The sequence below is a fragment of the Eulemur rufifrons genome, chromosome 2 (genome assembly GCF_041146395.1).
Source record: "Eulemur rufifrons isolate Redbay chromosome 2, OSU_ERuf_1, whole genome shotgun sequence".
NCBI classification, from domain to species: Eukaryota; Metazoa; Chordata; class Mammalia; order Primates; family Lemuridae; genus Eulemur; species Eulemur rufifrons.
The window spans coordinates 14950345-14977929 of record NC_090984.1 but is presented as its reverse complement, the minus strand read 5'-3'; the positions used below and the strand labels follow the sequence as shown (position 1 = coordinate 14977929).

The window sequence follows — 27585 nt, the reverse complement described above, 5'->3', positions numbered from 1 at the left end:
TTGAGTAGCTGTAATAACAGAAATGTGGGTGGAATAGTGCCACCCCCGAAATTCACATCCACCCAGAATTTCAGAATGTGACCTTATTTGGAAATAGGGTCACTGCAGAGGCAATCAGTTAAAACGATCCCATGGGGGGGTGGGGATCCTCATCCAGTATGACTGGTGTCCTTAGAAAAAGGTGATTTTTGGACACAGACACAGAGGAGGAGCCCACGGGAACATGAGGCAGAGGCTGGAGCCATGAACCTACCAGCCGAGGAACTGCCGGCATCCGACAGACGCTAGGAGGGAGGCGCGGAACGGACTCTCCCTCACAGCCTCAGAAGAAACCAACCCTGGCGACACCTTGACGTCCGACCTCTGGGCTCCAGAACCGTGAGGCGATATATTCCTGTTATTACAGCCACTCAGCCTGGGGCACTTCGTGATGACAACCCTAGAGACTGATGCATTGGTCACCCCAGTGTCGGTTGATGAGTATCTGAGCAAACATCTCCTGTCTCTCTACTGGCTCGGAGCCAACACCCTTTAGGAGCCTGTCTATGAGGCCCACATCCAGCCGAGGGGAAAAAATAGTGTTTCTTAGTAGGCGGACGTGCAATCTCCTTCCAACACGGCTGCCTCCTCCGCCATTTTCAACTACCGCTTTTCCAGTAGACCAAGTTCAGGTGAACAAACTCAAGGTCACACCCCCAGTTCTCCAAGGAGGAATCTCCTCTGGCTTGGCCCATTCCTAGGGAGTGGCGAGGAACACCCAGCCAACCAACAACTCTCTGCAGAGGACACTTTCTTCTCTTCTTTCTCAGTGTCAGCTCTTACGCAGGTGACAGATACGGGACGACAAAGCCAGTTTTGAGTTGGTCTCTATACGACCCCCAAACCTCAATGGCTCAACACAATGCAAGCTTGTGTCTCGCTCATGTCTGGCGTGGCGGTGGGGGCGCCTTCTTGGTATTGATATATGCTTCTACCGTTCTTTGTGGCAGAGGACTGCAGCGTGGTGAATCATGCACTAGCTCTCAAATCCTCTACCTGGGAGTCACAAACATCGGTCACTTCTTACATTCCATTGGCCAAAGCATATGTAATCCACTTGCATGTAAATTTTACCTTTTAAAAAATAATCCCCGACAATAATATGGAACTCTAGTAAATGATTCATATGCAAAAGTGTTTAAGGGTGAAACGGATGGCTAGTCTTAGCTTGCTCTGAAATGCATCAGAAAACAAGATGGAGTGATCGACATAAGAAAGGATGCGCAGATGTGTGATAAAGCAAATGTAGGGAAATGCTAGCAGTTGTAGAATCCGGGTGGTGGGGCAGAGGGGGCTTGATATAGGATCCTTCTGACTTTCTTGGATGCCTGAAAAGTTTCATTAAAAATCATTAAGGCAGGGCCAGGCACAGTGGCTCACACTTGTAATCCTAGCATTCTGGGAGGCTGAGGCAGGAGGATTGCTTGAGCTCAGGAATTTGAGACCAGCCTGGACAACATAGCCAGACCCCATCTCTACAAAAAATAAAAAAATTAGCTGGACGTGGTGGTGCACACCTATAGTCCCAGCTACTCAGGGGGCTGAGGCAGGGGGATCCCTTGAGCCCAGAAGTTTGAGGCTACAGTGAGCTATGATCACACCACTGCACTCCAGCGTGGGAGACAGAACGGGACTCTGTCTCAAAAAAAAAAAAAAAAAAAAACAGTTGATGGGATTATGAAAAAATAAATAAAAGAGGGGAAGCTTGACTTTATCAGAGTTGACCATGTAACTTCTCCCAAAGAGTAGGATTAGTTCAACTCTCAGCACACCTTAGATCCAAAAAGACACCATTACCACCCCCAATGTCATTAAACAAATAAAAACATTTGCTGCCCAACCCTGGTGACTGTTTGCAGTTGCTCCCAGGCTGTGGACCACCCATCCCAATGAAGAAGTCCTTCTGAGGCTGTCAAAACACGGACCAGGCCACGAGACTCCGATGACCATCCCTGGGTTTTTCCGAGATTCGGTCAGCCGATTCGGGATATATCCAGCCCTTGCATCAAAGAACGGCAAAAAGTGGGACATTCTGAATTTCAACCAGTACTATGAGGCTTGTCGGAAGGCTGCCAGGTCCTTGCTCAAGGTAAATGTGTCATTTGTTCAGCCATTCATTCAGAATAGGTAATACACGTATATACCCATGGTACAAAATGCCTAAGTTACCAAAAGGTACAGAGAATAATTAGTAAAAATTGTTTTCTCTGATCCATGACCCTCAGCCACCTAGTTTCTCTCCATGGAGGCACAGCCATCATTGCCAGTTTTTTTTATATCTTTTTGGGGAATAAATTACGTGTATATACTTTACAGTTATGTGAATTTTTACATGCATGGTAGCCAGCTATACCCATAGTTCTGCACCTTGCTTTTGTCCCTTAACATAGAATCTCTACATATTAGCTAGTTACTGCTGCATAACAAATCATCCCCCCCAAAAAACATAGTGACTTAAAATGACAAGCATTTAATATTATCTAACAATTTTGGTGGATGGAGAATTTAAAAGCCACTTGGAAGGTGGGTGGTTCTGTCTCTCATGAGGTAGCAGTCAAGCTGTCAGCTGGAGCTGCCTCATCTGAAGGCTGGACTGGGGCTGGAGGGTTCACTTACATGGCTGGCTGTTGGCAGGAGGCCTCAGTTCCTCATCCCGTGGCTTTCTCTGTAGGGTGGCTTGAGTGTCCTCACAGTATAGTAGCCAGTTTTCCCTAGAAGGAATAATCCAAAAGAAAGAGTGAACAAAATGGAAGCCACAGTCCCTTTTATAACCTAATCTCAGATATGACATACTCTCATCTCTTCCATATTATCAGTTACACAGACCAATGCTGATATGATGTGGGTGGGGATTATACAAGAACACAGATACCATGAGATGAGACTCACTGGAGGTGAGGGCCACCCTGGAGGCTGGCTACTCACACTCAGAGATCCTTCTGTATTGGGTCATTTTCTTAAAATCCAGGCCAGGAGGTGGTGGCTCATGCCTGTAGCCCCAGCACTGTGGAAGGCCAAGGTGGGAGGATTGCTTGAGGCCAGGAGTTCAAGACCAGCCTGGGCAACATAGCAAGACCCCCATATCTACAAAAAAAAAAATTTAAAAATTAGCTGGACTCAGTGGTTAGTGCCTGTAGTCCCAGCTACTCAGGAGGCTGAGGCAGGAGGATCGCTTGAGCCCAGGAGTCTGAGGTTACAGTGAGCTGTGATGATGCCACTGCACTCTACCTGGAGCAACAGAGTGAGACCTTGTCTCAAAAAAATAAACAAATAAAGGAAATTGAACCTCACTCCCCCCTTCACATTAAGGAAAAAGAAGAACAAAAAAGGAAGGAAGGAAGGAAATAAGGAAGCAAAAAGAAAGAAAAGAAAGAAAAGAAAAGAAAAGAAGGAAAGAAAGAAAGAGAGAAAGAGAGAGAGAGGAAAGGGGGAAAAACAGAACCACTCGCTGGGGCTGGGTTTCTTCTTGGCAGCCCCACCCTGACACCATGTTGCTGTGGCTGGTTCATCTCTCCCAAAAGATGGTCCCATTTAGTCACATTCTTAGTTCCTGGAGTTGAAGGTTCCCCTCCTCCCCTAAACCTCGGCGATCTTATTAGAAACAAACCAGTCTATCTACACGTTAATAAATACACATTCTGCCCACAAGGAACACAGACTTTTGGTCACTGAAAAACTCGGTGGCTCATTGTAAAGCAACCACAGGCAGGTGCCTTCCAAGTGCTAACTTTCCCCCGAAGAACAGCAGGTCATTACCACCCTTGATCCCACAAAACTAAAAGAGTCGACAAAGTCGAAGGTTCCCAGAACCAAAGGGAGTTTCTCCCCCAAGGATGGTCACTGCTGCGTCTGAGCATCTGGTTCATCATAACCCCGTTCAGAACAAGGCTGCATCTCTGTGCGATTTATCACCACAATCTGATATCCCTCTTTGAGTACTTTTCTTTTTAAAGATAAAAATAAATTCACACCCATTGGGATGGTAGCCATTATTAAAAAAAAAACAAACAGAAAATAAGTTGAGTGTTGGGGAGCATGTGGAGAAATTGGAATTCTTGTAAACTGCTAGTGGGAATGTAAAATGGTGCAGGCCTGTGGGAAACAGTAAAGCGGTTCCTCAAAAGTTAAACACAGAATTATCATCATGTGATCCAGCAGTCTTACTTCCGGGTATCTGAAAGCAGGGACGTGAGGAGATCTTTGTACGCCCAGGTTCGTAGCAGCGTCATTCACCATAGCCAAAAGGTGGAAACAACCCAAGAGTTCATAGATAGACGGATTAATAAACACGATGTGGTCTATCCACACAATGGAATGTAATTCATTCTTGAAGAGGAAGGAAATTCTGACACATCCTACGACACGGATGAAACTTGAGGACATCGTGCTCAGTGAAATAAGCCAGTCACAGGAGGACAAATCCTGTGTGACTCTGCTCACAGGAGGGCCCTGGAGTCGTCTGATCCGCAGAGACAGGAAGTGGGACGGTGGGTGCCAGGGGCTGGGGAGGGGGCGGGGAGTGAGTGTTTCATGGGGACAGGGCTTCAGTTTGGGGAGATGAGAACGTTCTGGAGACGAAAGGTGGTGACGGTTTTACAGCAGTGTGAATGTGCTTAATGCCACTCAACTATCCACTCAAAACGGTTAAAATGGTAAATTCCATGTTATGTACATTTTACCACAATAAAAAAATAAAAATAAATAAATGGAGTGTTACGTAGAGGGAGGCACACAAACCTCAAAATAGTCGCAAGGACATCGCGCCCCATATTTTGAGCTCAATGCTGTCTTCCCCTCCCCCACGCGACTACTTCGAAGTTTATTTTCACACATCCTAATGATCTAACATGTCTGTGTTTATGTTTTCTGTTTGTCTGTTTGTTTTTTTCCTTCCCAGCTGGGCTTGGAGCGTTTCCACGGAGTTGGCATCCTGGGGTTTAACTCTGTGCAGTGGTTTATTGCTGCCCTTGGCTCCATCTTAGCAGGGTAAGGTCATTGGCTTGGTCCACTGTGAGTATTGACCAACGAGCTGCCACCCTGGGCCTGGCAGCCCTGGGCTGGTTCGGTTTGAGATGCGCACAGGAATTTCACACGGAGCCCCAGCTTAGGAGGACGGACAGACACCCAAACAAGTTGCAAACTAGTATATACACTTAAGATCTCATTTTTGTTTGTATATTTATATATGCATAGATAGAAAAATAAGGAAGACTACTTATCAAAATGTTAATAGTTGCCATTTTGGCAAGTGGATTATGGGAAACAATCACTTTCTCACAGCGATTATGTAAGACTGAGGTCATCATGAAAAAATAACAATAAAAGCAAAATACTGGTTTACTTTTGGACTAGTAATTCTACTTCTGGGAATTTTACTTAAAGAAACAAAACCAAAACCTGAGTATAAGGCTTGCAGACAACAGATGCTTCTTGCAAGTGTTATTAGTGAAGGAAAAAAAAAATTGGGAACTACCTACGTGTCCAGCAACTGGGGATAGAACCATAAGATGCCTTGGATGGAATATTGGGCATTGTTTTGAAATAAGGGCCCTGAAGAGTACACGTTAAGCATTTTTTTTTTTTTTTTTTGAGACAGAGTCTACCTCTGTTGCCCGGGCTGGAGTGCCATGGCGTCAGCCTAGCTCACAGCAGCCTCAAACTCCTGGGCTCAAGCGATCCTATTGCCTCAGCCTCCCAAGTAGCTGGGACTACAGGCATGTGCCACCTTGCCCGGCTAATTTTTTCTATATGTATTTTTAGTTGTCCAAATAATTTCTTTGTATTTTTTTAGTAGAGACAGGGTCTCACTCTTGCTCAGGCTGGTCTCGAACTCCTGACCTTGAGTGATCCTCCTGCCTCGGCCTTCCAGAGTGCTAGGATTACAGGCGTGAGCCACTGTGCCCGGCCGTTAAGCATTTTTGATGTAAGAAGTGACAAAGCAGGTATCAAAATATTTATACACTGTTTGTTTACAACTATGCTTAAAATTAAAAATAGCAACTATAATATACCAACTGTTACCTACTTTAGATGATAATATAATAATATGATAATATAATAATATAATCACAACAACAGTAGCAGCCAACAAACAATTGAGGGAGTTGACTGAGCAATCAGTGGGCTTGCTGCCTGGTGTGCATAGACACCAATCCCACGTCACTGGCTTTTGAGGAAAAAAATGCTTCATTGCAAGTCAGCTGCAAGGAGACAGGAGGAAACACTCAAACCTATCTCCCCAAGCCAGGGGCTGGATTGGGTTCCATAAGCATAGGGTAATGAGGTGTGATCTGATTGGCTCTCACAAAGAGATGATACCAGGAGGCATGATCTGATTGCCAACTGTATATTCATATGGCAAGATAAATCAGCCTTGATCCCTACCTCACACCATCAGCAAAAATTAAATTCAGATGGATTGTAGACCTAATCATAAAAAAAAAAAAACAAACTCTAGGCCATGCACAGAGGCTCATGCCTGTAATCCTAGCACATTGGGAGGCCAAGGCAGGAAGAGCCCTTGAGCCCAGGAGTTCAAGACCAGCCTAAAAACATAGGGAGACCCCATCTCTACAAATAATAGAAAAATTAGCCAGGCATGGTGGCATGTGCCTGTAGTTCCAGCTACCTGGGAAGCTGATGCAGGGGAATCGCTTGAGCCCAGGAGATTGGAATGAGCTATGCTTGTACCACTGCACTCCAGCCTGGGCAACAGAGTGAGACCTTGTCTCAAAAACAAAACAAAACAAAGAAAATCAAACTCTAAAGTTTCAAGAGAAAAGAAAACACAGGATAATATCTTCACAACCTGGGGGTAGCCAAAGTTTTCTCAGACAGGCCACAGAAAGCAAAATTATTAAAGAAAAAGTTGATGAATAGGGCTTCATTAACATTACAAACTGCTCATTAAAAGACACCAATAATAAAATGAACCGGCAAACCACACACTTGGAGAAAATATCCATAAAACTTGAATCTGACAAAGGACTGGTATCTAGAATATACAAAGAAATTCTACTCAGCAATAAAAAGACAAAGAAAAAATGTGAAGGGGCAAAAGACTTGAACAGAAATGTCACAAAGGAATGTAGTCAATAAGCACTTGTAAAAATGCTCAATATCATTAGTCATTTGGAAAATGCAAATTAAAACCACAACTGGATGCCATTGGCAAGAACAAAAGACTGTGAATAAAGGGCACAGGTGGCTGAGTTGAGGGTTCAAATCTCAGGTCTAATGATCACTTGCTGTGTAACCTTGAACAAGCAAGTTCACTGCCTTTGCCCTTGTTTTTCCTCATCGGTAAAATGAGGTGTTGTGAGTGTTCCATGACGACATCATACGAGCTGCCATTCCCATGATCATCATCATTTTTGTCGTCTTCATCCCTGCTCAGTTGGGAAGGATGGGAAGCTGGTGGGGAGGATACAAGCTGAGAACTTACCTGCAAACCTTTCCTCTCCCCTTACCTTCCAAGCCATTCTCACCTTAAGGTGTGTGTGGGCACACACCTGAATGTGTTTTCTTTTCCCAGGGGACTTTGTGTTGGCATTTATGCCACCAACTCTGCTGAGGCTTGCCAATACGTCATCACTCAAGCCAAGGTGAACATCTTGCTGGTTGAAAATGATCAACAGTTACAGAAAATCCTTTCGGTAAACCCCTACCTGGTACTGCTCGCCAAAGTCACCCAGGGTGGGGGGGACCTCAGGGCTCTGGTCAGGTGTCCTTGTGCTCCCAGGTAAATGGTAATGAAAGGATAGGATGGTGGGGTTTGCCCCATACATGGGTTCAGCAAGAGTCCTCCACGACCACACTGGTGTTACCTGGTGAAGCTGCATTTCTGGAGAGCAGAGTGGAGTGGGACAGTTTAATTTCCAATTCATATTTAGTTTACTATTCAGACTCCATTTTTAAAATGTGTTTATTATTGTATATGCATCCCACTACTGAATTATTTTTCTTTCTTTCTTTTTTTTTTTTTTTTTTTTGTTTTTTTCTTTTGTTTGAGACAGGGTCTCACTCTGTCACCCAGGCTAGAGTGCAGTGGTATCATCATAGCTCACTGCATCCTCAAACTCCCAGGCTCAAGTGATCCTCCTGCCTCAGCCTCCCTCGTAGCTGGGACTACAGGCTGATGCCACCATGCCAGGCTGATTTTTTCTATTTTTTGTAGAGATGGGGTCTCTATATGTTGCTTGGGCTGGTCTCAAACTCCTGGCCTCAAGCCATTCTCCCACCTCGGCCTCCCAAAGTGCTAGGATTACAGGCATGAACCACTGAACCCGGACTGATTATTATTAATATTTTTTAGAGGTTTGATTATTTCAAGCTTGTGCTCCTTGTAATTGTCTTCATTTCTGAATGCCTTTGTCTTTCTCTTCTCTTCTTTATCTCCTAAGTTTTACCACTCCCTGTTTCACTTTTTCCTGGCGTCACGCTCTTTCCTGAATGCTTGTATGTTTGCTTTGTGTTCTTCTTTCTAGCTGTGTTTGCTTCATTACATTTTTACTTTTGTGTTGGAATACTGGGTTACAATTTTCTTTTGCTTTGTGGTGAAATTTTCAAGTGAGTTTTCTTTGTGTAATCTGAAATTTGGTTCCTTTCTTATTTTTTTTTCTTGTAATATCTTGGTATGGATATCATAGAAACCTTTTCAATTTCTCACATGGGTTTGAACGAGCTGTTGTTTCCTGAATCAGCTTTTGGTAGGAGGATCCTGAGAGAAGGGGAGTCCTTGGGAGCAGTGAGCCTAGAGGACTAGATTCATCCTTCAGCTCAAGACCCCTGACACAGTTTCTTTAATATCTTATTTCATTACTTGGAGTCACAGATTTCTTCTCTTTTTTTTTTTTTTTTTTGAGGCAGAGTCTCGCTCTGTTGCCCGGGCTAGAGTGCTGTGGCGTCAGCCTAGCTCACAGCAACCTCAAACTCCTGGGCTCAAGCGATCCTCCTGCCTCAGCCTCCCGAGTAGCTAGGACTACAGGCACGCGCCACCATGCCTGGCTAATTTTTTTCTATATATATTTTTAGCTGTCCAGATAATTTCTATTTTTTTTAGTAGAGATGGAGTCTCACTCTTGCTCAGGCTGGTCTCAAACTCCTGACCTTGAGCTATCCTCCCACCTCTGCCTCCCAGAGTGCTAGGATTACAGGCGTGAGCCACCTCTCCTGGCCAGATTTCTTCTCTGAGACATCCGTGTAGTGGAGATGTGTCTTGCCATGGGCGGGATTGTCTTATCACTGTCAGCCACATGTTTCTCTACATTTTAGCACCTCTGAAATTAGGCCACATTTTTCACGTGAAATCCTACACATTGTGCTGCCAGAATCCTTTTGATTCCTGCTTCAAGAATTCCGGAAGGAATTCCTCATTCCTGACCTCCAGCCTGGAGTTTTTCAAAAAATTACTTTTTTAAATGATGCTTCTGTGGTCCCATGTCATGCCTGTCTGTCCTATGAGCAGAACATACCATGAGGTAGTGGGCAGTGAATGGGTCGGGTCCTTCTACTTCTTCTCTCTGGAAAATTCTTGTCCAGCTGCTATACGGGCATCTGTCACCTTTTCTCTCCACTGCACGCCAGAGGCATGGCTGTAATTAGCATAATGGATGCTGCAAGTGACTTCTTCATTGGATTGGCTAAGAAAGGTGATAGAAGCAGCCTCTTGTTTGACACCTTATGGTTGTAGGTATGAGAGTAGAGGGTTCTGAACCTGTCCAGGTTCCAGCCACCTGCATGGAGGGCTTTTGATGCCTGACTCCAGCTAAAAGGTTAGCTGCATGGTGCAAGGTCCTGAGAAAAGACTTCCTTTAGCTCACCAACCACGATCCACAGTTCTGTGTAGCATGATTCGCTCTGAGACGTGTCGTCTCCCGGAGGCTGTCGTCTACATCCACCTTCGACTGTCCGGAGGCTACTGATACGGGTCGCACACAACCCAGCGGTCCTGACGCCAGGTCATTTTGAGTCAGTCGAGAGAAACAGCAACGTTTTACAGCATGAGCAGGGGAAAGAAAAGAGCCTGGAGTTGCTGCAGGAGAGAGCCTAGGGCTCCCACCCAGCTGCATTCAGGCTTCGCAGGGGCTGAGTTGCCAAGAGGCCCACAGAGAACTTTCTTTCAGATTCCACAGAGCAGACTGGAGACCCTAAAGGCGATTGTCCAGTACAAGCTGCCGATGAAGGAGAACAATAACCACCTGTACTCTGTGAGTGCGGGACCTGGGCGCGGGGGCAAGGGGAGGGCGGGGCCTCGCAATGAAGGTGGGCGTGGCCTTTCGAGGGACGTGGGAGGGGCGCTAGGGGAGGGGCAGGGCCTGGCAACAGAAGTGGGCGGGGCCTTGCCAGGGGCAAGTGGGCGGGGACCTTCAAAGGAAGTGGGGGGTGAGCAAGGGGAGGGGTGGAGCCTTTGGGTCATTGTCTTCTTTTCTGGCATGAAGGGACTAATTAATGGGAAGGTGTCTAGCCTGGTTATTTATGGCTGTGTAACAAATCATCCCTCAAACGGGTGGCTAAACACAACAATCGTTTTGTTGCTAATTTTTTTGAGAACGTTAAGGTAATTGAAAAATTGAAAATTAGATGTGCTAAAATTCACATTATTTTAGGTTTAAATATTTTATTTGTACCCGAGCCAGAATTTATTATAATTTTACTTTCCTGGCTTTAATAGATGCAAAGTCCTCCATTATATTTTTATTCAAACCATTACCACTTTAAAATATGTAAAAAAATATGTATGTAGGGGTCAGGTGCAGTGGCTCACGCCTGTAATCCCCGCACTCTGGGAGGCCAGGGCAGGAGGATCGCTTGAGGTCAGGAGTTTGAGACCAGCCTGAGCAAGAGCAAGACCTCATCTCTACTAAAAATAGAAAAAATTAGCCAGGCATGATGGCGTATGCCTGTAGCCCCAGCTACTCGGGAGGCTGACACAGGAGGATCGCTTGAGCCCAGGAGTTTGAGGTTCCTGTGAGCTATAATGATGCCACTGCACACTACCCAGGAGACAGAGTGAGACTCTGTCTCATAAATAAATAAATAAACAAATAAATATTTTATGTATACACAAGCCAGAATTTACTATAATTTTACTTTTCTGGCTTTAATAGTTGCAGCCTAATCAATATTATTTTTATTAAAACCACTGACCACTTAAAACTATGTAAAATTACATACATAGGGGTGCAACTATGTCCTTTTGCTGCAGTTTCCACTATGGCTTGGACCCAACAGCCCTGTCACAACCTGTCTCTATTTAAAATTGACTTACCATGTGCCAACTACTGTTCTCAGCATATTACGCATATTAATTCTATTATTGCTGCTTCCAACAGCCCAAGGAGTTGGGTCTCAATTTTACAAATGAGGAAACTGAGCCACGGGGAGCTTAAGTGGTCCGTTCCAAGGCAACAGAGCAAGGAAGTGGCAGAGCTGGAAGCAAACGTCTTAAGGCTTTTGTAAGAGGGGCGGGGACCAGCACATCCTTTCTCATGCTGGGAATCGTGCTTTAGGAAAGGCTGGTAGGACGAGGTCTGACCGCAGAAGGGGATTCCTGGCCATCTCCTCATCCTCTGCTTGTCGTTTCTGTCCACAGTGGGATGACTTCATGGAACTTGGCAGTAGCATCCCTGACACCCAGCTGGAGCAGATCATTGAGAGCCAGAAGGCTAATCAATGCGCGGTGCTCATCTACACTTCGGGGACCACAGGCCACCCCAGGGGAGTAATGCTGAGTCACGACAATGTAAGCCACAGTCCCTTCACTCCAGAGTGGTGGTCTTCAGGCTGTTTTTGTTCCTGGCCCCCAGGGGCAGGGTGGCATTTAGGGGTCTAGCACGCAGTGGCTCCTTCCCTAGCGGGTGCTAGAAAGTCGTGTGGTCGCTTCAAAGGGGGCAGCGTAGTGCAGGGGTTGACATCAACCGACTCTGGGGCAGACCGGGGTCCAACGCCTGGTTCTGTGATCTTGAGTGAGACATGTAACATCTCCGAGCCTCAGTTTCCTCATCTGTGAAATGGGAGTGATAGAACAGTCCCTGCCTTGTGGGTTATTTTGAAGCCGAAACAAGTTAATATTTGTAGAGAGCTCTGAATCGTGTTGGATAATAAAATAAGTATGTGGACAATCAGTGTGTATGTTCTGTGTTTCAGGGAGAGGGATCCAATGGAAGTTGCTTTTTTTTTTTTTCTGATTGCTCAAGGTCGGCTGCTTGTTGGAGACAAACTTACCCATGTATGGGCAGAGTCTGAAACAGATGGTAATTAAGATCACTCTTGTAAAAGAACAAGTGGAATGCATGCCCAGGCGCGGTGGCTCACACCTGTAATCTCACCGCTTTGGGAGGCAGAGGCAGGAGAATTGCTTGAGGCCAGGAGTTCAACACCAACCTGGGCAACATAGTGAGACCCTGTCTCTAAAAAAAAAAAAAATTAGGCGTGGTGCCTGTAGTCCCAGCTACTCAAGAGGCAGAGGCAGGAGGATTGCTTGAGGCTAGAAGTTGGAGGCTGCAGTAAGCTATGATGACACCACTGCACTCCAGCCTGGGTGACAGAGTGAGACCCTCTCTCCAAAAGTAAAATAAAATAAAACCCTAGAAAATGCAAACTTATCCAGAGTGACAAAAAGCAGGTGGGTGGTTGCCTGGAAAGCAGCAGGCAGAGGCAGAAGAAAACTTTTTTGGGGGGTTGGTTAATGGATACATTCACTATCTTGATAGCCATGGTGGTTTCATGGGTGTAGACACATGTCAGTATGTGTCAAATCGTGCACTTGAAATATATGCAGTTTATTGCATGTCAGTTGTACCTCAATAAAGCCTTTTTTAAAAAATGAAAGACAGTAACAGTTACCGTTTACTGCATGTGCACGGCTTGCCGGGCACTATTCTGAGGGTTTTATGCTTAATAAATCGTCTCTGCGAGTCCACCCATTTCCTCTGGCAGATCCTCTTCTACTGATGAGGACGCTGAAGCCCATAGAGGGCTTGCATGCCCGAGGCCACGCAGTGAGCGACGGGACAGAGCCAGCACTTGAACCCAGGCAGGCTGGGCTCTGCAAGCCACACTTTTACCTACACTGTGGATCCAATGTGGCTAACGTATAAAGATGTCCAGAGATGCCCTAGGAAAAATCCAAAAGCCAGTTGCAGAATGGGGCACAATGCAATTTTTGTTAAAAAACAAAAAATGACAGCAAGTGATAGGCATGTGTGTGAGTTGCAAAAGCAGAAAAACACCTGGCAGAGTATGCACCCCACAGACAATGGGGGTTCCTCTCTGTGAGTCAGCAAGGTTGCTTTTTTTTTTTAATTGCCTTTAGAGATGGGGTCTTGGTGTGTTGCCCAGGCTGGTGTGCAGTGGCTTCACAGGCGTGATCCTAGCTCACTGCAGCCTCAAACTCCTGGCCTCAAGCTATCCTCCTACTTCAGTCTCCCAAAGTGCTGGGACTACAAGCGTGAGCCACCACACCCGGCCTGGATTTCTCATTTTAACATGAATCCAAGCCATTTCCAAACACTGTCTCCTTCTTGCTGAATTCCCTTCCTCGTCCCGAATCTTAGCACAAGACTTCTTGGAGGTTTTCTGATTCTTCTACAACTACTGTGTTACTCTCACACTACCTGTTTGAGCAAGATAGTGTACCAGGGATTAAGGTCTATAAGTAAATTGAAACCCAGCTTCCTGTACCATTGGATGCATTCATATATTTTTCTATAATAACAAGGAAAGCAGGTGTCAAAAAATCATAGGAATAAAAAAAAAGTCCAGACATCACAGGAGCCCTTATAAAGAAACTAGCCTGGACTCAACTGTAAGATGCAAGATACAGAAAAAGTATTTGGGGTCCAGCCCCCACCATCACTCCCCTGCACCTGTGCAGTCACCTCTGCCCTATTCCTGCCTTCACCCCCACAATCTGTCCTCCCCACAGCAGCCACCAGGGGGCGCCTGTGAACACTGAGTCAGGTCTCGTCCCTCCTCTGCCGACAGCTCTCCATAGCTCCCACCTTACTGGAAGCCAAAGCCCAAGTCCTCTCTGATGTCCACTAACCCCTGCACGACCTGCCCCATCTCCTTCCTCCCCTTCCCTCCTCCCTCTCTCTCCCTCCTCACTTTGCTCCAGCCACATGAGCCTCCTCACTGTGCCTCCAACATGCCAGGCATGGTGCTGCCCCAGGGCCTTTGCATGGGCTGTTCCCTCTGCAGGGAGTTCTTTTCCCCAGATAATCACACAGCTTGCTTACTCATCTCCTTGGGGTCTCCGTGCAAATGTCACCCCCTCACTGAAGCCCTCCCTGACTTCCACCTTTGAAATAGCAAACAGCAATAAACTACCCCATTACCCCCTAATCTCCATCTGGCTACTTTTTTTCCTTCCCTAGCATTTCTGATACTGATATTGTATGTTCACTTGTTATATGTTCAAGAGCATCAGCTCCCCGAGGGCAGGGGCTGTTTCATTTACTATTGTATCTGCAGTCCTGGTGGGCAGGAAGAATTGGTCCACTTTGGGGGAATGAATGAATGAATGAATGGAAGAAATCTGATTGCAAAGGATCCTCTCCCTATCCTGACTAGTGTTTATGCTTCTAGTGGCTTCATGTCTGGTGAGATATTCTCCTAGCATAGGGCTTATAAGCAGATACCCTGGAGCGAGACTGCCTGTGTTTGAATCCAAGCTCTCCCATCTGCTGGCCATGTGACCATGGACAAATTCCTTAACTTTTCAGGGCCTCATTTTCCCTATCTTTAAAATCGATAGAAGAATGGTTCCTACCTCTTGGAGTTGCTATGCAGATTAGATTATTTAATATACTGGTCAGTTATGCTATTGCTGCCTAACAAAACACCCTAGGACTTAGCAGCTTAAAGCACCAACAGTGTATTATTTCTGGGTCTGGAATTTGGACAGGGCTCAGCAGGGCGTTTCTTCTGCTCCATACAGCATTAGCTGGGCTCACTCAGCTGCATTCAGCTGGTGCCTGGGCGGGGCTGGAGAGTTTAAGAAGGCTTCACTCATGTGTCTGGTTCCTCGGTGCTCCTCCGTGAAGCTGCTCTGGGTGGCTTGGGCTTCCTCACAGCATGGTAGTTGAACTTCTTAGCATGGCAGCTGGCTCCTCCCAGAACAAGTGCCCCCTGAGGCTAAGGACTGGTCAGTCCCGGAATGTACACAATGTCACTTCTGCTCCATTCTGGTGGTCAAAATAAGCCCTGTTTCAAAGGAAAGAGAAATAGATTCCACCTCAGAATGGGAGGGGTGGCAGAGAATTGGCAGCTGTCTTTAATCTACCACATATACATTAAATGCTTAGAACAACGCCTGGCATATAGTAACCTACATCAAGGATAGCTATTAATATCATTTTTATCATCATCATCTTTATAGTAAGAAGGTAAAGCTAGTCCTATATTCTCACCATAGATCAACATTCCAAAGATAAACATGTTTTAACATTAACCCCTCACCAAAACGCCATGAGGTAAATCGTCCCCTTTTACAGATGAGAAAACTGAGGTTCAGATGGGGGAAATGATTTGGCCAAGGTCACAGAGTCAGGATCCGAACCAGGAGTGCCTAAATGATTGTACAACATAGTCTACATATGCCAAGCCCCTTCCCTCAACAAACGAGTGCTGGGTTCCTTGGACCCCAGGCTGTAAAGACAGACCCCATCCTGGATCTCAGGAAGACAGATAGGGAATGAACAAACAAAGCCATTCAGGTTGTGGTAAGTGGCACATGGAGACTTAGACAACAGCACCTTCAGCTGGGTGGTGCGAGATGGCCCTTTTAAGGAGGTGACTGACATTTGAGTTGAGACTTAACATTCAAGATGTAGCCAGCTATGGTGGAGTGGGGAAAAAAGCTGGAGGAACAGCATTCAAAACAGAGGGAACAGCCAGTGCAAAAGTCCTGAGGCTGGGCCATACCTACTGTATTAGAGGAACAGCAAGGAGGTCTGTGTGGCTGGATTAACAATGTAACTGTGCACCACAGGTGTAGGACAACAGTGAGAAATAGAGATGGTGAAATTATAGGGACGCTAGAGCTTTATATCAATATCAAGGTATGCACTGGAGAAAGAAAAACATGAATATGCTAATTATTGGGGTGCTTATGTGATGGGATTATGGGTTGTAGCCTTTTTGTTTGACAATATTGGTTCCGTAATTTTATACTGCACATGAGAATCCTCTGTTCTCCCACTTCACAGATGAGGAAATAGAGGCCACGAGGGATTTTAAGCAAATAGTCCAAGGTCTAACAAATGGTGGAGTCAGAATTTGATTCTGGGACTGTTACTAACTCCTTCAGTTTTCTTAGTTCCCAGGAAGACATTCTGAATCTCTCGTTGGACCCAAGGGGGGTCTGCAAACCACCCCACCCCAAAGCTGCCAGCTGGGTCTTGCAGCTCTTGCTAGCCTCGGGCAAGTTAGTTAACCACGCCGTGCCATCTATAAAATAGTGAGAATGGTAGTCACTGACCCTCGGGTGTTATGATGGGAATTAAATGACTCCATGTTTGCAAGGTACCAGAATGGTGACTGACACGTAGGAGGTGCCTTGTAAGTGTTTGCTAAATACATACAATCAAAATGGCCAAGGGCAAGGCACCCCGATTGTTCTTTGTGTTCTAGATCACGTGGATGGCAGGGGCAGTGGCAAAGGACTTCGAACTGGCCGAGAAGCGGCACGTGGTGGTCAGCTACCTCCCCCTCAGCCACATTGCGGCACAGATGTTGGACATCTGGATACCTATAAAGATTGGGGCGCTCACATACTTTGCTCAGCCAGACGCTCTCAGGGTAAGACTGACTGATGACCTGGGACCCTGCTGCATCCTCCAGGGTTGCCTGGGTGAGTGGATGGTTGTTCATTCATTTGACAAATGTTTTGGGGGGATCCCCAGGTCTAAGGGTATTTTCTCTGCCCTCATCTTATGTTCCATATAGCAGCATTAAAAACAGCTGACCACATTCTTTTAGTTTTTACCTTTATCCAAGTCAGGGGATTCATGGATGGTTGTGTACATTGAACACTGAACAACTCAGAACAGAGATGGAAATGGTATTGAAAGTAAAGTGTGTGTGTGTACATGTATTTTTTTTTAAAGTCAGTATCCTCAATCCAAAAAGCTCCAAAACCCAAGATTTTTAGCAGTAAAGTCTGACCTAAACTTACATGACCATAACTGTGGTCTTCATTTTATCCCACTTATTGAGAACATGCATATATTTTACTGCAGAAATATTAATGTGAGGGACTTTCCCAGATGCCACCGGGAGAGCCATATGACAGATGTAATATGCACTGTATTACCTTTTTGAAGGCCAGAGAATTCTGAATTCCAAACCACATCCGGCTCCAAGGGTTTGAGATAAGGGAGTCTGGACCTGTTTTGAAAAACATCTGTGTCCTGACTTACCCCCTAGAGGCAACCTCTTTCATATATTTAAGAGATTTCTTGTGGCATTTGCCTGTAGCATTCTGAATATGTGTTACCACCTCTTCCTGATTTATCCACTTTGAAATAGTCTCTACTACTTTTCTATTGTGCTGGGTGAGGATTTTGTCCTCTTCTTCCCCCTCCTCCACTCATTTTCCCTTCTCCATCCTCTTAAATGTAAATCATTCTCAGTTAACTGAGCCAAGTAGTGTACTACAGGATCACATTTCCTGTTTGGTCCAGCTTTTTGTTTTTCCCAGAGTTAACAGTTGCTTTTCTTTTTCAATTTGGTGATTTTTTTTTCATATCTGTCCAGTTGCTCCATGTGATCTGTCATGTGCTTATCAATATTATCCAAATGCTCAATTAATTATTCATTGCATTATTATTTTTTTCTTTATCCTCTGTTCTGAGCTGGACAGGTAGTTATTTTAGCTTGTCCTAGGTTGGGTCCCCTAGAAGCAAAGTGTGAAATGGAGATATTTTGTGTGTGTGATTTACTGAGGGGAGACTGTCAGGTGACAATGGTAAGGAAATGAGGAGAGCAGGATAGGCCAGAGGAAGAAAGCAAGAAAGGTTGTAGATTCAGCTGGACTGTAACCTCAGACTGATCCCACAGGAGGCTCTGAGGCATGAGTGGCACCACAGTGTTGTCTCACTCTGAGGCAAAGTGGCTGGGCCTTTGTACCTCATCTCAGATAGTCATTGGCTGCAGGCTCATGTACCCATGGGGGAGCATGGCTTCCCAGGCATTTCTGAGTAAGAGCGGTTCTCTGGAAAAAAGGGAACTGTGGACAATTAGGGATGTGGATAGGACATCAACAGCACCTTCTACAAGCTGCCATGCAGGGCTGTCCCTTCCCCCCTGCTTCTGGGCTGGGTCCCCTATTTTCTGGGGTCTTTGCTGTCTTTGGGGGATTATTCTTTCATTTTGCTGGAGATTATCCTTTGGTAGGTTTTTCAGAGTAATTATGTGAGAGAAAAAAATCTACTTTGTGTATGTCTGGACCTTTGCAAACTTAACAGAGCCAGGAGAGACCTCTGGAATTTAGCGCCCCCTGCTACACTCTCTGAACTAGCTGCCTATTACTGCCACAGCAAATGACCCCAAACGGAGTGGCTTAGAACATCAATTCATTAGCTTACAGTGCTGGAGATTGGTTCAAAATGGATTTTAATGGGCTAAAATCAAAGTGTCGGCAGGGCTGCATTCCTTATGGAGACTCTTGGAGAAAAATCCATTTTCTTGCCTTTTCCAGCTTTTTTTTGTTTTGTTTTTTGAGACAGGGTCTTACTCTGTCACCTGGGCTAGGGTGCAGTGGCATCATCATAGCTCACTGCAACCTCCAACTCCTGGGCTCAAGTGATCCTCCCGCCTCAGCCTCCCAAGTAACTTAGCTGGCATTACAGGTGTGAGCCAGTACACCTGGCTCTGTTTTTTAATATTATTATTATCGTTATTATTGTCATTCCTAGTGGGAGTGAAGTGATATTTCATGACTCTAATTTGCATTTCTCTAACAATTAATTATGGTGAGCATCTTTTCATGTGCTTATTGGCTGTTTGTGTATCTTCTTTGGAGAAATGTCTGTTCAAATATTTTGCCCATTTAAAAATTTGGTTGCACATCTAATCTTATTGTTGAGTTTTAAGGGTTCTTTATATGTTCTAGTTACAAATCCTTTATCAAATTTATGATGTGCAAATACTTTCTCCCAGTTCTGCGGCTTGTCTTTTTGTTTTCTTTTGAAGTGCAAAAAGTGTTTAAATTTGATAAAGTCCAATTTATTTATTTTTTTATGTTCTTGGTATCATATCTGGGAAATCTCTGCCTACTCTAAAGTCACAGACATTTTCTTCTGTGTTTTCTTCTATAAGGCTTTTAGTTTTAGCTCTTACATTTGGGGCTACAATCCATTTTGAGTTATTTTTTGTGTTTGGTGAGAAGGCACTCTCTCTACGTCTCTCTCTCTCTCTCTCTCTCAGATGGATATTTTTCTCCCCATGGAACTTTCTTGGCACTTTTGTTGAAAATCAATTGATCGTAAATTTAAGGTTTAAGGTTTTCTTTCTGGATCTTCTACTCTGTTCCATTAACCTGCAAGTCTGTCCTTACACCAAAATCATACTGACTTGATTACACTAGCTTTACAGTAGAATGACCCACTCTGTCCTGGTTTGCCTGGGACATTCCCAGTTTTAAAACTGAAAGTTCCAAATTTCAGGAACTCCTCCAGTTCTGCGTAAACCAGGACAGTTGATCACCCTGCTTTATGATAAATTTTAAAATCAGATAGTAAGTCCTCCAATTTTGTTTCCCTTTTCCAAAAGTGCTTTGGCTATTCTAGATCCTCTGCCTTTCTATATAAATTTTCAATATCAGCTTGTCAGTTTGTATGAAAAAGCCTTCCTGCATTTGAATAGAGATTGTATCAAACCTATACATTAGTTTAGGAGAGAATCTTGCATCGTTTTTAAGGATTGCATAATATTCTGCCGCATGCTTGGACAATTTCTTTAGCTAATCCCCCATCATTGAACAGATAAACTGTTTCCATTCTGTTACAAAACAATGCCACAAAGAACATCTTGAATGTATTTCTCTGTGTACTTGAGTCTTTCACTCAACTAAATTCCTTCACCTGCAGAAGGGAGGTTGCCAGGGTGTTGATAAATTTAAAATGTTGATTTAAACGTTTAAATTTAAAATGTTGATAGTACCGCCATGTTACCTTCAAAAAATATTTTACAAGTATATGCTCTTCAGCAAATTCCCAGAGAGAGTGCAAAAATCTGATTGGCCACTGGCCAGCCAATGGGATTGTCTCTCTTGCATCAGGAGCCCACTCTGGTCCAACCAGCAAAGGTATGTTCTCTTGGGCAGAGTTGGACATCTCTGGTCCACAGAAGCCACCGCTGTGTCTAACCCAGCTCTGTCCCACGCAGGGCAGCTTGTTAAACACTCTGCAGGAGGTAAAGCCTACCATCTTCATGGGGGTGCCCCGAATTTGGGAGAAGATGCATGACACGGTCAAGGAAAAGAGTGCCAAGTTTTCCAGCTTGAGGAAGAAGGTGTTTTTATGGGCAAGATCCACTGGCATGCGGATCAACACAAAAAGGATGGTGGGGTAGGCAGAGGGTGCCGAGGGCTGGGAGGGTGGTGGGGGAGGAGGCCCAACCTCCTCCAGCTGGGTCTCATCACCCCCTTTTGGATCAACGGCATTCTTATTGGCAGGCAATGTGAGACCACCATGAGCTACCGCATGGCTAAGAGGCTTGTGTTCAGCCACGTCAAGAGCTCCCTGGGCTTGGATCACTGCCACATTTTCACTAGCACGGCTGCCCCTCTCACCGAAGAGACCGCCGAGTTCTTTCTAAGCTTGGACATACCTATAAGCGAGATATATGGGATGAGCGAGACCTCTGGGCCCCACACAGTATCCACACAAAATAACTACAAGTTTCTAAGGTACTGGCCTCTTGGGCAATCCTGGGTCCTCCAGTTACATGAGGTCAAGGGGACAAGGATGTGTGGCCAGCCTCTGGGCTAAGAGAATCCTGAGTTGCGCTCTCCAGAATTCTCAGGTTTCCAGCCTCCAAGCCCCAGATCTTCCTGACTTTCTCCCAAGTTCAGCTTATCCCAGGCTGCAGGCTTGAACCCAAGAGCACTCAAATCCTAAGAATGCCAAAGGCAAGCTCAACTCGAGTCCGACAGCCACATTCGCAGAGTCTTCTGGCTGTGTCTCTCCCTGACCCCTTCCCTGCCACCACATTGCAAGTCTGGCTTGCTGCTCGTGCTTGGGGCTCTCCAAGGATCCGGCTTCCAACTGCCTTTCTCAAGACCCAGCCCAGGAAGCAAAAAATAAGTTAAAGTTTCCTAATCTGGCAAAAACATCTCCTGCCTTTTCCTTTACCTCCCAGGGGACCTTAGCGCCTCAATATCTGCCCCTCTGCACTCCCTTATCCCATCTAGATCTGTTTTCTGCACAACCCAAAGGCCCAACGATAGTTTGTTTTTTTTCAAAATCAAAGAGTGGACCTTCCCTAAAAATAAATGATGATGTCCCACCCCTAAAAGAAAGGTATAAATTTTTTTATCTTTAAATATTTTTTCCAATAAGTAATACATGCACATGTCCAAAAAAAAAAAAAAAAAAAAAAAATCAAAAGGGGCCAGGCACAGTGGCTCTTGTATGTAATCCCAGCACTTTGGGGGGGCCAAGCGGGGAGGATCGCTTGAGCCCAGGAGTTTGAGGCCAGCCTGGGCAACACTGTGAGACCCCATCTCTACAAAAAATATAAGAAAATTAGCCAGACATGGTGGCACATGCCTGTAGTCCTAGCTACTTGGGAGGGTGAGGAGGGAGGATCCCTTGAGCCACTGCACTCCAGCTTGGGTGACAGAACTAGACCCTGTCTCAAAAAAAATTTTTTTCTCATACATTTAAAAGTTATCTGTACTTCCTTTCATATGAACTGACCGTATTACTGTCCATTTTAAAAATTATATTATCAGTCCCGCTTCCTCTATTGTTGATTTGTTGGCACTCTTTACATATTAGGAAAATCGGCCCTTTGTCTTTCATATGAGTTACAAATACTTTACCCCCAGGTTTGTCATAGGTATTTTGATTTTAGTTAAGGTGTTTTTTGCTGTGTAGAAATTTGTGACCTTTACATGAATTTATCAATCTTTTATGGCTTCTGGATTTTTCCACATTCCTAGAAAGCCTTCAGTGGGGAAGTTGCAAGGAGGCTCTTTGTAAGTTCTGAATTTCTCAGGCCTGCCTTCTTTTTTTGTTTGTTAACCGAGGGAATTCCTACACTTAACCCTAACAACACCCCTGGCCCTTCTAGCTACCAATGAAAGAGATATCTCAGCAACACAAGGAGAGAATGCTTCCTCGTCTGCGTCCTAAAACTGCCCTCATGAATGTTGTCTCTAGATCTAAGCAGTCTTTAGGAGCCTAGGTTCTAAACAGTGCCATTCTGTTTTATGGAAGTAACTTTAACCTCTAAAGAGATTCTAATGGATTGTGTTTCTTAAAATCAGCTGTCATGGTCATCGCATGGAAATCTACATATCCATTTTGAAAAGGTGGGGAGGTTTTGCTGCTGTCCTTAAACCAGAAGCACTTTTTCCTTCTCCCACATATGTGGAGATTAAAAAAAAAACAAAGAAACAAACGAACAAACAAAACCTAGCCTACAACACTGCTGGGTTTCCCAGTTCACAAAGTATTTGGGAACCTGATTCACTAAAACACTTCAGCAAACACCTCCTTACGTCCATGGGTGCTGGAGAGGGAGCAGATCCAGCCCCCACCAGCTGAGCAGGACCGTTAGGAGCCTGGGCTACAGATACGGACAGAGCTGGGTGCGTGACTTTGCCTCTCTGAGCCTCGGTTTCCCGGCTCCTGTTCCCCCGCAGCTGCGGCAAGATCTTGACTGGGTGTCAGAACATGCTGCTCAAGCAGAACAAGGATGGCGTAGGGGAGGTCTGCATCTGGGGCAGGCACGTCTTCATGGGCTACCTGGAGAGTGAGGCCGAGACGCTTGAGGTCTTTGATGAGGAAGGCTGGCTGCACTCTGGGGATCTGGGCCAAATGGACAACCATGGTTTCCTCTACATCACCGGCAGCATCAAAGGTACCAGCGGTGGGGGTGGGGTGCTGGGCCCCATGGGGGCCTCCTGCAAGCAGGCCCACCCTGAACATTTACGGGCCTAGCACACCAGCACAAACAGGCCATAGTTTCCCAATCCCTGCTGGAGAGCATTTGGCACTTTTTAACTCAAACCCATTAAAAAAACCAAAAAACTGTTGGCTCAACATAACTGAAAAGTCCAAAAGGGGTTCAGGCATGGCCGGATCCAGGTGCCAAAATGACATCACAAGAACTTTCTTTATCCTTTTCTTATTGAGTTTCCCTCTGTGCTGGTGCTATACTTAAAGCAGCTTTTCCCGTTTGGTAGCAAGAAGGCTGCCAATGTATGCCTACACAATGAGTGCATTGCGCACCGTTTGGGGAATGGTAACGCTTGAAGGTGGTGACTCGGGAAGGGGGGGTGGGGAAGGGAGGGATATATACCTACATGATGGGTGCAACGCGCACTATCTGGGGAACAGACACGCCTGGAGCTCTGACTTGGGGGGAAAGGCGGTACATGGGCAACGTATGTAACCTGCAATTCTGTATCCCCCATAACAGTAAGATGAAATTAAAAAAAAAAAAAAAAAAAAAAGAAGGCTGCCAATGTCTAGGCTCACCTTTAACCCCCAAAGGGATTAGAGTGTGTTATTCCCAATATTTTTGGCAAAAGTTTCAGGCCTGTCTGTCCTTGGATCCTTTTGGGTCAAGATCCCCCTCAGAATGAACCACTGTAGGGGGTGAAGTATGCTGACTGGTCAGAGCTGGTCACATGCTCACCCCTGCGTCCATCCCACCCAACCACATACGTTAAACAGTGGAGGGCAGTTCCCTAAAGAAACATCAGGGTGCTCCAAGAGGGAGTTACACCATAGCTGTCCACTGCACGGTCATGCTGATTATCATCACTGCTGTGACAACTCCAGTGAAGGTCACTTTGTGAGATCCTGGGACAAGGTGGAGAGGGTTTGGGTGGGACACAAACAGGCTAGCATCTCAGGCCTGGGGCAGGAGGAAGCAAATTTTAGAGACTGGGGGAGACTGCTTCAGGGCTTGCCAAAATTAGGGATGCTGCATATGTTCCTGCAGATCAGACTGGAATTTGATTCTGTTGGGGTTGGCAAATGATGGAAAAGCAAGAAACAGACAGCGTGTGGCCCAACAAGTTTCACTGTCTTTCAAGGAAGATGGATTGGAGGAGACTAGAACGGGGCATGGGGCGGGGGAGGGGGAGGGACAGGACACAGGCAAGGAATTATTAAGACGCCGTCCTAGTGGGATGCACAAGACTTCAACCCTTGGTGGGATGTTGAAGCAGACAGGGGAAGAGGGGCACGTCCTGTGTTTCTGGGGTTTTCTAGGTGAGTGTTGGCTTGGCCATGCCAGCATCGGCCCTTCTGATCTCCAAGGGGGTGGGGGTTTTGCATTGTCCTGGCTGGACACGTACCGAGCCAAGCTCTGTTCCAGAACTCCTCATCACTGTCAGCGGTGAGAACGTGGCCCCCATTCCCATTGAGAACTTGGTGAAGAAGGAAATCCCCATCATCAGTAACGCCATGTTAGTGGGAGAAAAGGCCAAGTTTCTGAGCATGTTGCTGACGCTTAAGGTAAGCATGGGTTTGCTGTCCTCTGGGGAGTCTCTGTGCCCGGCCCTGCCCCAGTGTGGGGAAGGTGCGCATGTGGGGTTCTAGACCCACTTCTTGGTCTTCAGGGCCTGGGGGCGGGATGGGGGCTGTCCAGGGAGCATGCGTGGTGACAGTGGTGTCCTGGGGCAGTGTGACGTGGATCAGAGGACTGGAGAACCTCTAGACCACCTGAACGTGGAGGCCATCAACTTCTGCCAGAAGCTGGGCAGCAAGGCCTCCACTGTGACGGAGATCGTGAAGCTGCGGGACCCCCTGGTCTACGCGGCCATCCAGCAAGGCATAGACGCTGTGAATGAGAAGGCCATTTCCAATGCGCATAAGATTCAGAAGTGGGTCATCCTGGAGAAGGACTTTTCCATCTATGGCGGAGAACTAGGTGAGTGGCCTTGGCATTGGGAGGCTGGTCCCTTGCTGGCATCTGGGGTCACATGGGCTCTAAGGAGAGGTGCCCAACAGGGAAGATTTTAGAATTCCAGAAGGAAGAAAAAAATAAAAGAGAGGTGCCCTTTTCCAGGGGGCCAGAGGGTCTATGGGACCAGCCAGGGATTGGGAAATGGATGCTGCCACCCTGACTCGCCCCCCCCACACACACACACGGTCCCTTCTTTCCAGGACAGCCATGTCCCCCCACTCTGGGAACAAAATCCAAACTCTTTATCTCTTTCACACTGTTCTTGCAGCTCTCTGGGTATAGTCCAACCACAGGGCCTTTGCACCTGCTGGTTCCTCTGCCTGTAATGCTGCTCCCCCTCACTTCCTTGCCTGGATGGTTCATTCTCATTGTCCAGGTCTCACCCTACCGGCTACTTTCCCAGAGCAGCCTTCCCTGACCACACTGGCTAGAGTGGCTCACTGACACTGTTAAAATATCACCCACATAGCTTGCCATCACCCCCATTCTACCGGCTTGTCTTCTTGCCTCCAGAATGCATCAGAATCTGAAATTATCTTCTGTATGAGTTTATTTGTCTCTCTCCCCCTCCAATGAAGGAAGGGCTCACTCCAAGGTGGGGGTTCCTGAGTTCTATCAAAGTCCTTTCTTTGGGGGCCTGGTGGCTCACACCTGTAATCCCAGCATTTTGGGAGGCTGAGGCAGGAGGATCGCTTGGGGGCCAGGGGTTCAAGGCCAGCCTGGGCAACACAGCAAGACCCCATTTGTACAAAAAATTTAAAAATTGGCTGGGCATGGTGGCATGCACCTGCAATCCCATCTACTCTAGAGGTTGAAGCAGGAGGATTCCTTGAGCCCGGAAGTTTGAGGTTGTAGTGAGCTATTTTCACAACACTGCACTCCAGCCTTGGAGACAGAGAGACACCCCATCTCTTTAAAAATAAAAATCCACAAATTCTGTCTCCTCCACACTAGGCTGTGCATTGAATGAGTCCAACAGAGAGCTCCTGTGTGTGGCAGGCAGGTCCGTGAGCGGAACTGCAGAGCCCCCCCTGCCCCCCCACAGAGATCAGGGAAATGACTGGTCCCTTCAGGCCCCAGTCTTTTTATCTGTAAGTTGGAAAAACAGTTCTGTGGAGTTGTCTGAGACACCTTGGTGGAAATCCAAGCTCCTGGTGACTCAGAGGCTATGAACTGTCCTGGGTTGTGGGGCAGACAACTCCCAAGTTCAAGTCTTGATTCCACCATGCACTTGCTGGGTAACCTCAGAGTAAGTGGCCCTCTTTAAGCCTCAGTTTCCTAACGTGTAAAGTGTGGGTGGGCAGGGCAGCTGAGATGACGATGATGTCCCTCTTCCACTGAGTGCACGGTCCATATCAAGGGCTCTCCACCTGCCAGCTCACAGAATCCTCATCACAGCCCAAGGACATCACGAAGTTCTGTCATCCACATACACCAATGGCAAAAGCAACACACTCAGGAAGTTGATGGCAGCACCAGCCACCCAGCCCAGCCCTAACCCCAGGACCCTGTTGCCTGGACATGCACACGGCATGTAGAATTTCCTTTCCTCTCCACAACTGATTTCTCCTTTCTCAATAGGTCCAACGACAAAACTTAAGAGAAATTTCATAATCCAGAAACACAGAAGGCTAATCGATAACTTCTACCACTGACTGCTTTCGTGGAGCTGCTCTTGGCTGTCCTGATGGTGAGCTTCAGTTGCTTGGCTTTGCTAGGCTGTGCATTGAATGAGTCCAACAGAGAGTTCCTCTGTGTGGCGGGCAGGTCCGTGAGCAGAATTGCAGAGGCCACACACACGAGAGAGAGATCAGCTGCAGTGGGTTCTGGATGGCATCTGGCCTCAACTCATGCTTTCTTTACCAAGGTCATGGTACGGTGTGCAAACTCTTAAACAGTTAGCCAGCGTGTTGTTAGCTCTGCTTCCTGCCTTTTCTACTTCACCCTAGGAGGCAGGGGGCAATCTCCCATTCAGGACCAGAAATTTTCATTAAACACACAAATGTTTCACTGTGGCTTATATGGAGAAGGTCTTTTCTCAGCCACCTTGGCAGGGGAAGTTCTACTTGCCAGAAACCCAAGGAATGAGGTGTGTTGGCTCATTACAGAGATGGTCAGGGATGCAGACTTGAATTCCACTCACCCATTTCTCCTCTCCTTTCCTGCAAGACGTGCACAAGGAGCCTCCAACACCACAAACTGCTGACAGGTTTTTGTTTGTTTGTTTGTTTTTAATTTAGCTAGATGCATGGTACAGGCAGGCAGAAAACAGAATACATCCTCCTTTGTCCTAAGAACCACCTGTAAGCTTTTCGTGGGCAAACTGTTCTCTTCTGATGCCCCCAGCCAGCCCATCTGCATTAGTAATAGTTTCCTCGGGTTTGCCATAACAAA

General features: G+C 46.2%; 1 protein-coding gene across 2 annotated transcripts; it reads left to right on the top strand.

The window, feature by feature from the left end:
* Nucleotides 1–1966: 1966 nt before the first annotated feature.
* Nucleotides 1967–26856, top strand: ACSBG2 (acyl-CoA synthetase bubblegum family member 2). Of its 2 annotated transcripts, none has more exons than XM_069496924.1 (12): nucleotides 1967–2128; nucleotides 4937–5025; nucleotides 7574–7694; nucleotides 10164–10247; nucleotides 11633–11782; nucleotides 16675–16842; nucleotides 20431–20612; nucleotides 20720–20953; nucleotides 22916–23133; nucleotides 24601–24740; nucleotides 24993–25155; nucleotides 26773–26856. In XM_069496924.1, exons 1-12 carry the CDS (start codon nucleotides 1982–1984, stop codon nucleotides 26844–26846), a joined length of 1770 nt encoding a protein of 589 aa, XP_069353025.1. In that variant the 5' UTR covers nucleotides 1967–1981; the 3' UTR covers nucleotides 26847–26856. The 2 variants fall into 2 exon arrangements, with proteins under 2 accessions (XP_069353025.1, XP_069353014.1); XM_069496913.1 differs by having other exon boundaries at nucleotides 24909–25155.
* The last annotated feature ends 729 nt before the right edge of the window (nucleotides 26857–27585 follow it).

What these genes read in the sequence shown, in the direction of transcription:
- ACSBG2 (XM_069496913.1), top strand. Translation starts at nt 1,982, where the DNA reads ATGACCATCCCTGGGTTTTTCCGAGATTCGGTCAGCCGATTCGGGATA. An exon ending in ACAATAACCACCTGTACTCT is followed by an intron (nt 10,248 to 11,632) that starts GTGAGTGCGGGA and finishes TTCTGTCCACAG; the next exon opens with TGGGATGACTTCATGGAACT. An exon ending in AATAACTACAAGTTTCTAAG is followed by an intron (nt 20,954 to 22,915) that starts GTACTGGCCTCT and finishes GTTCCCCCGCAG; the next exon opens with CTGCGGCAAGATCTTGACTG.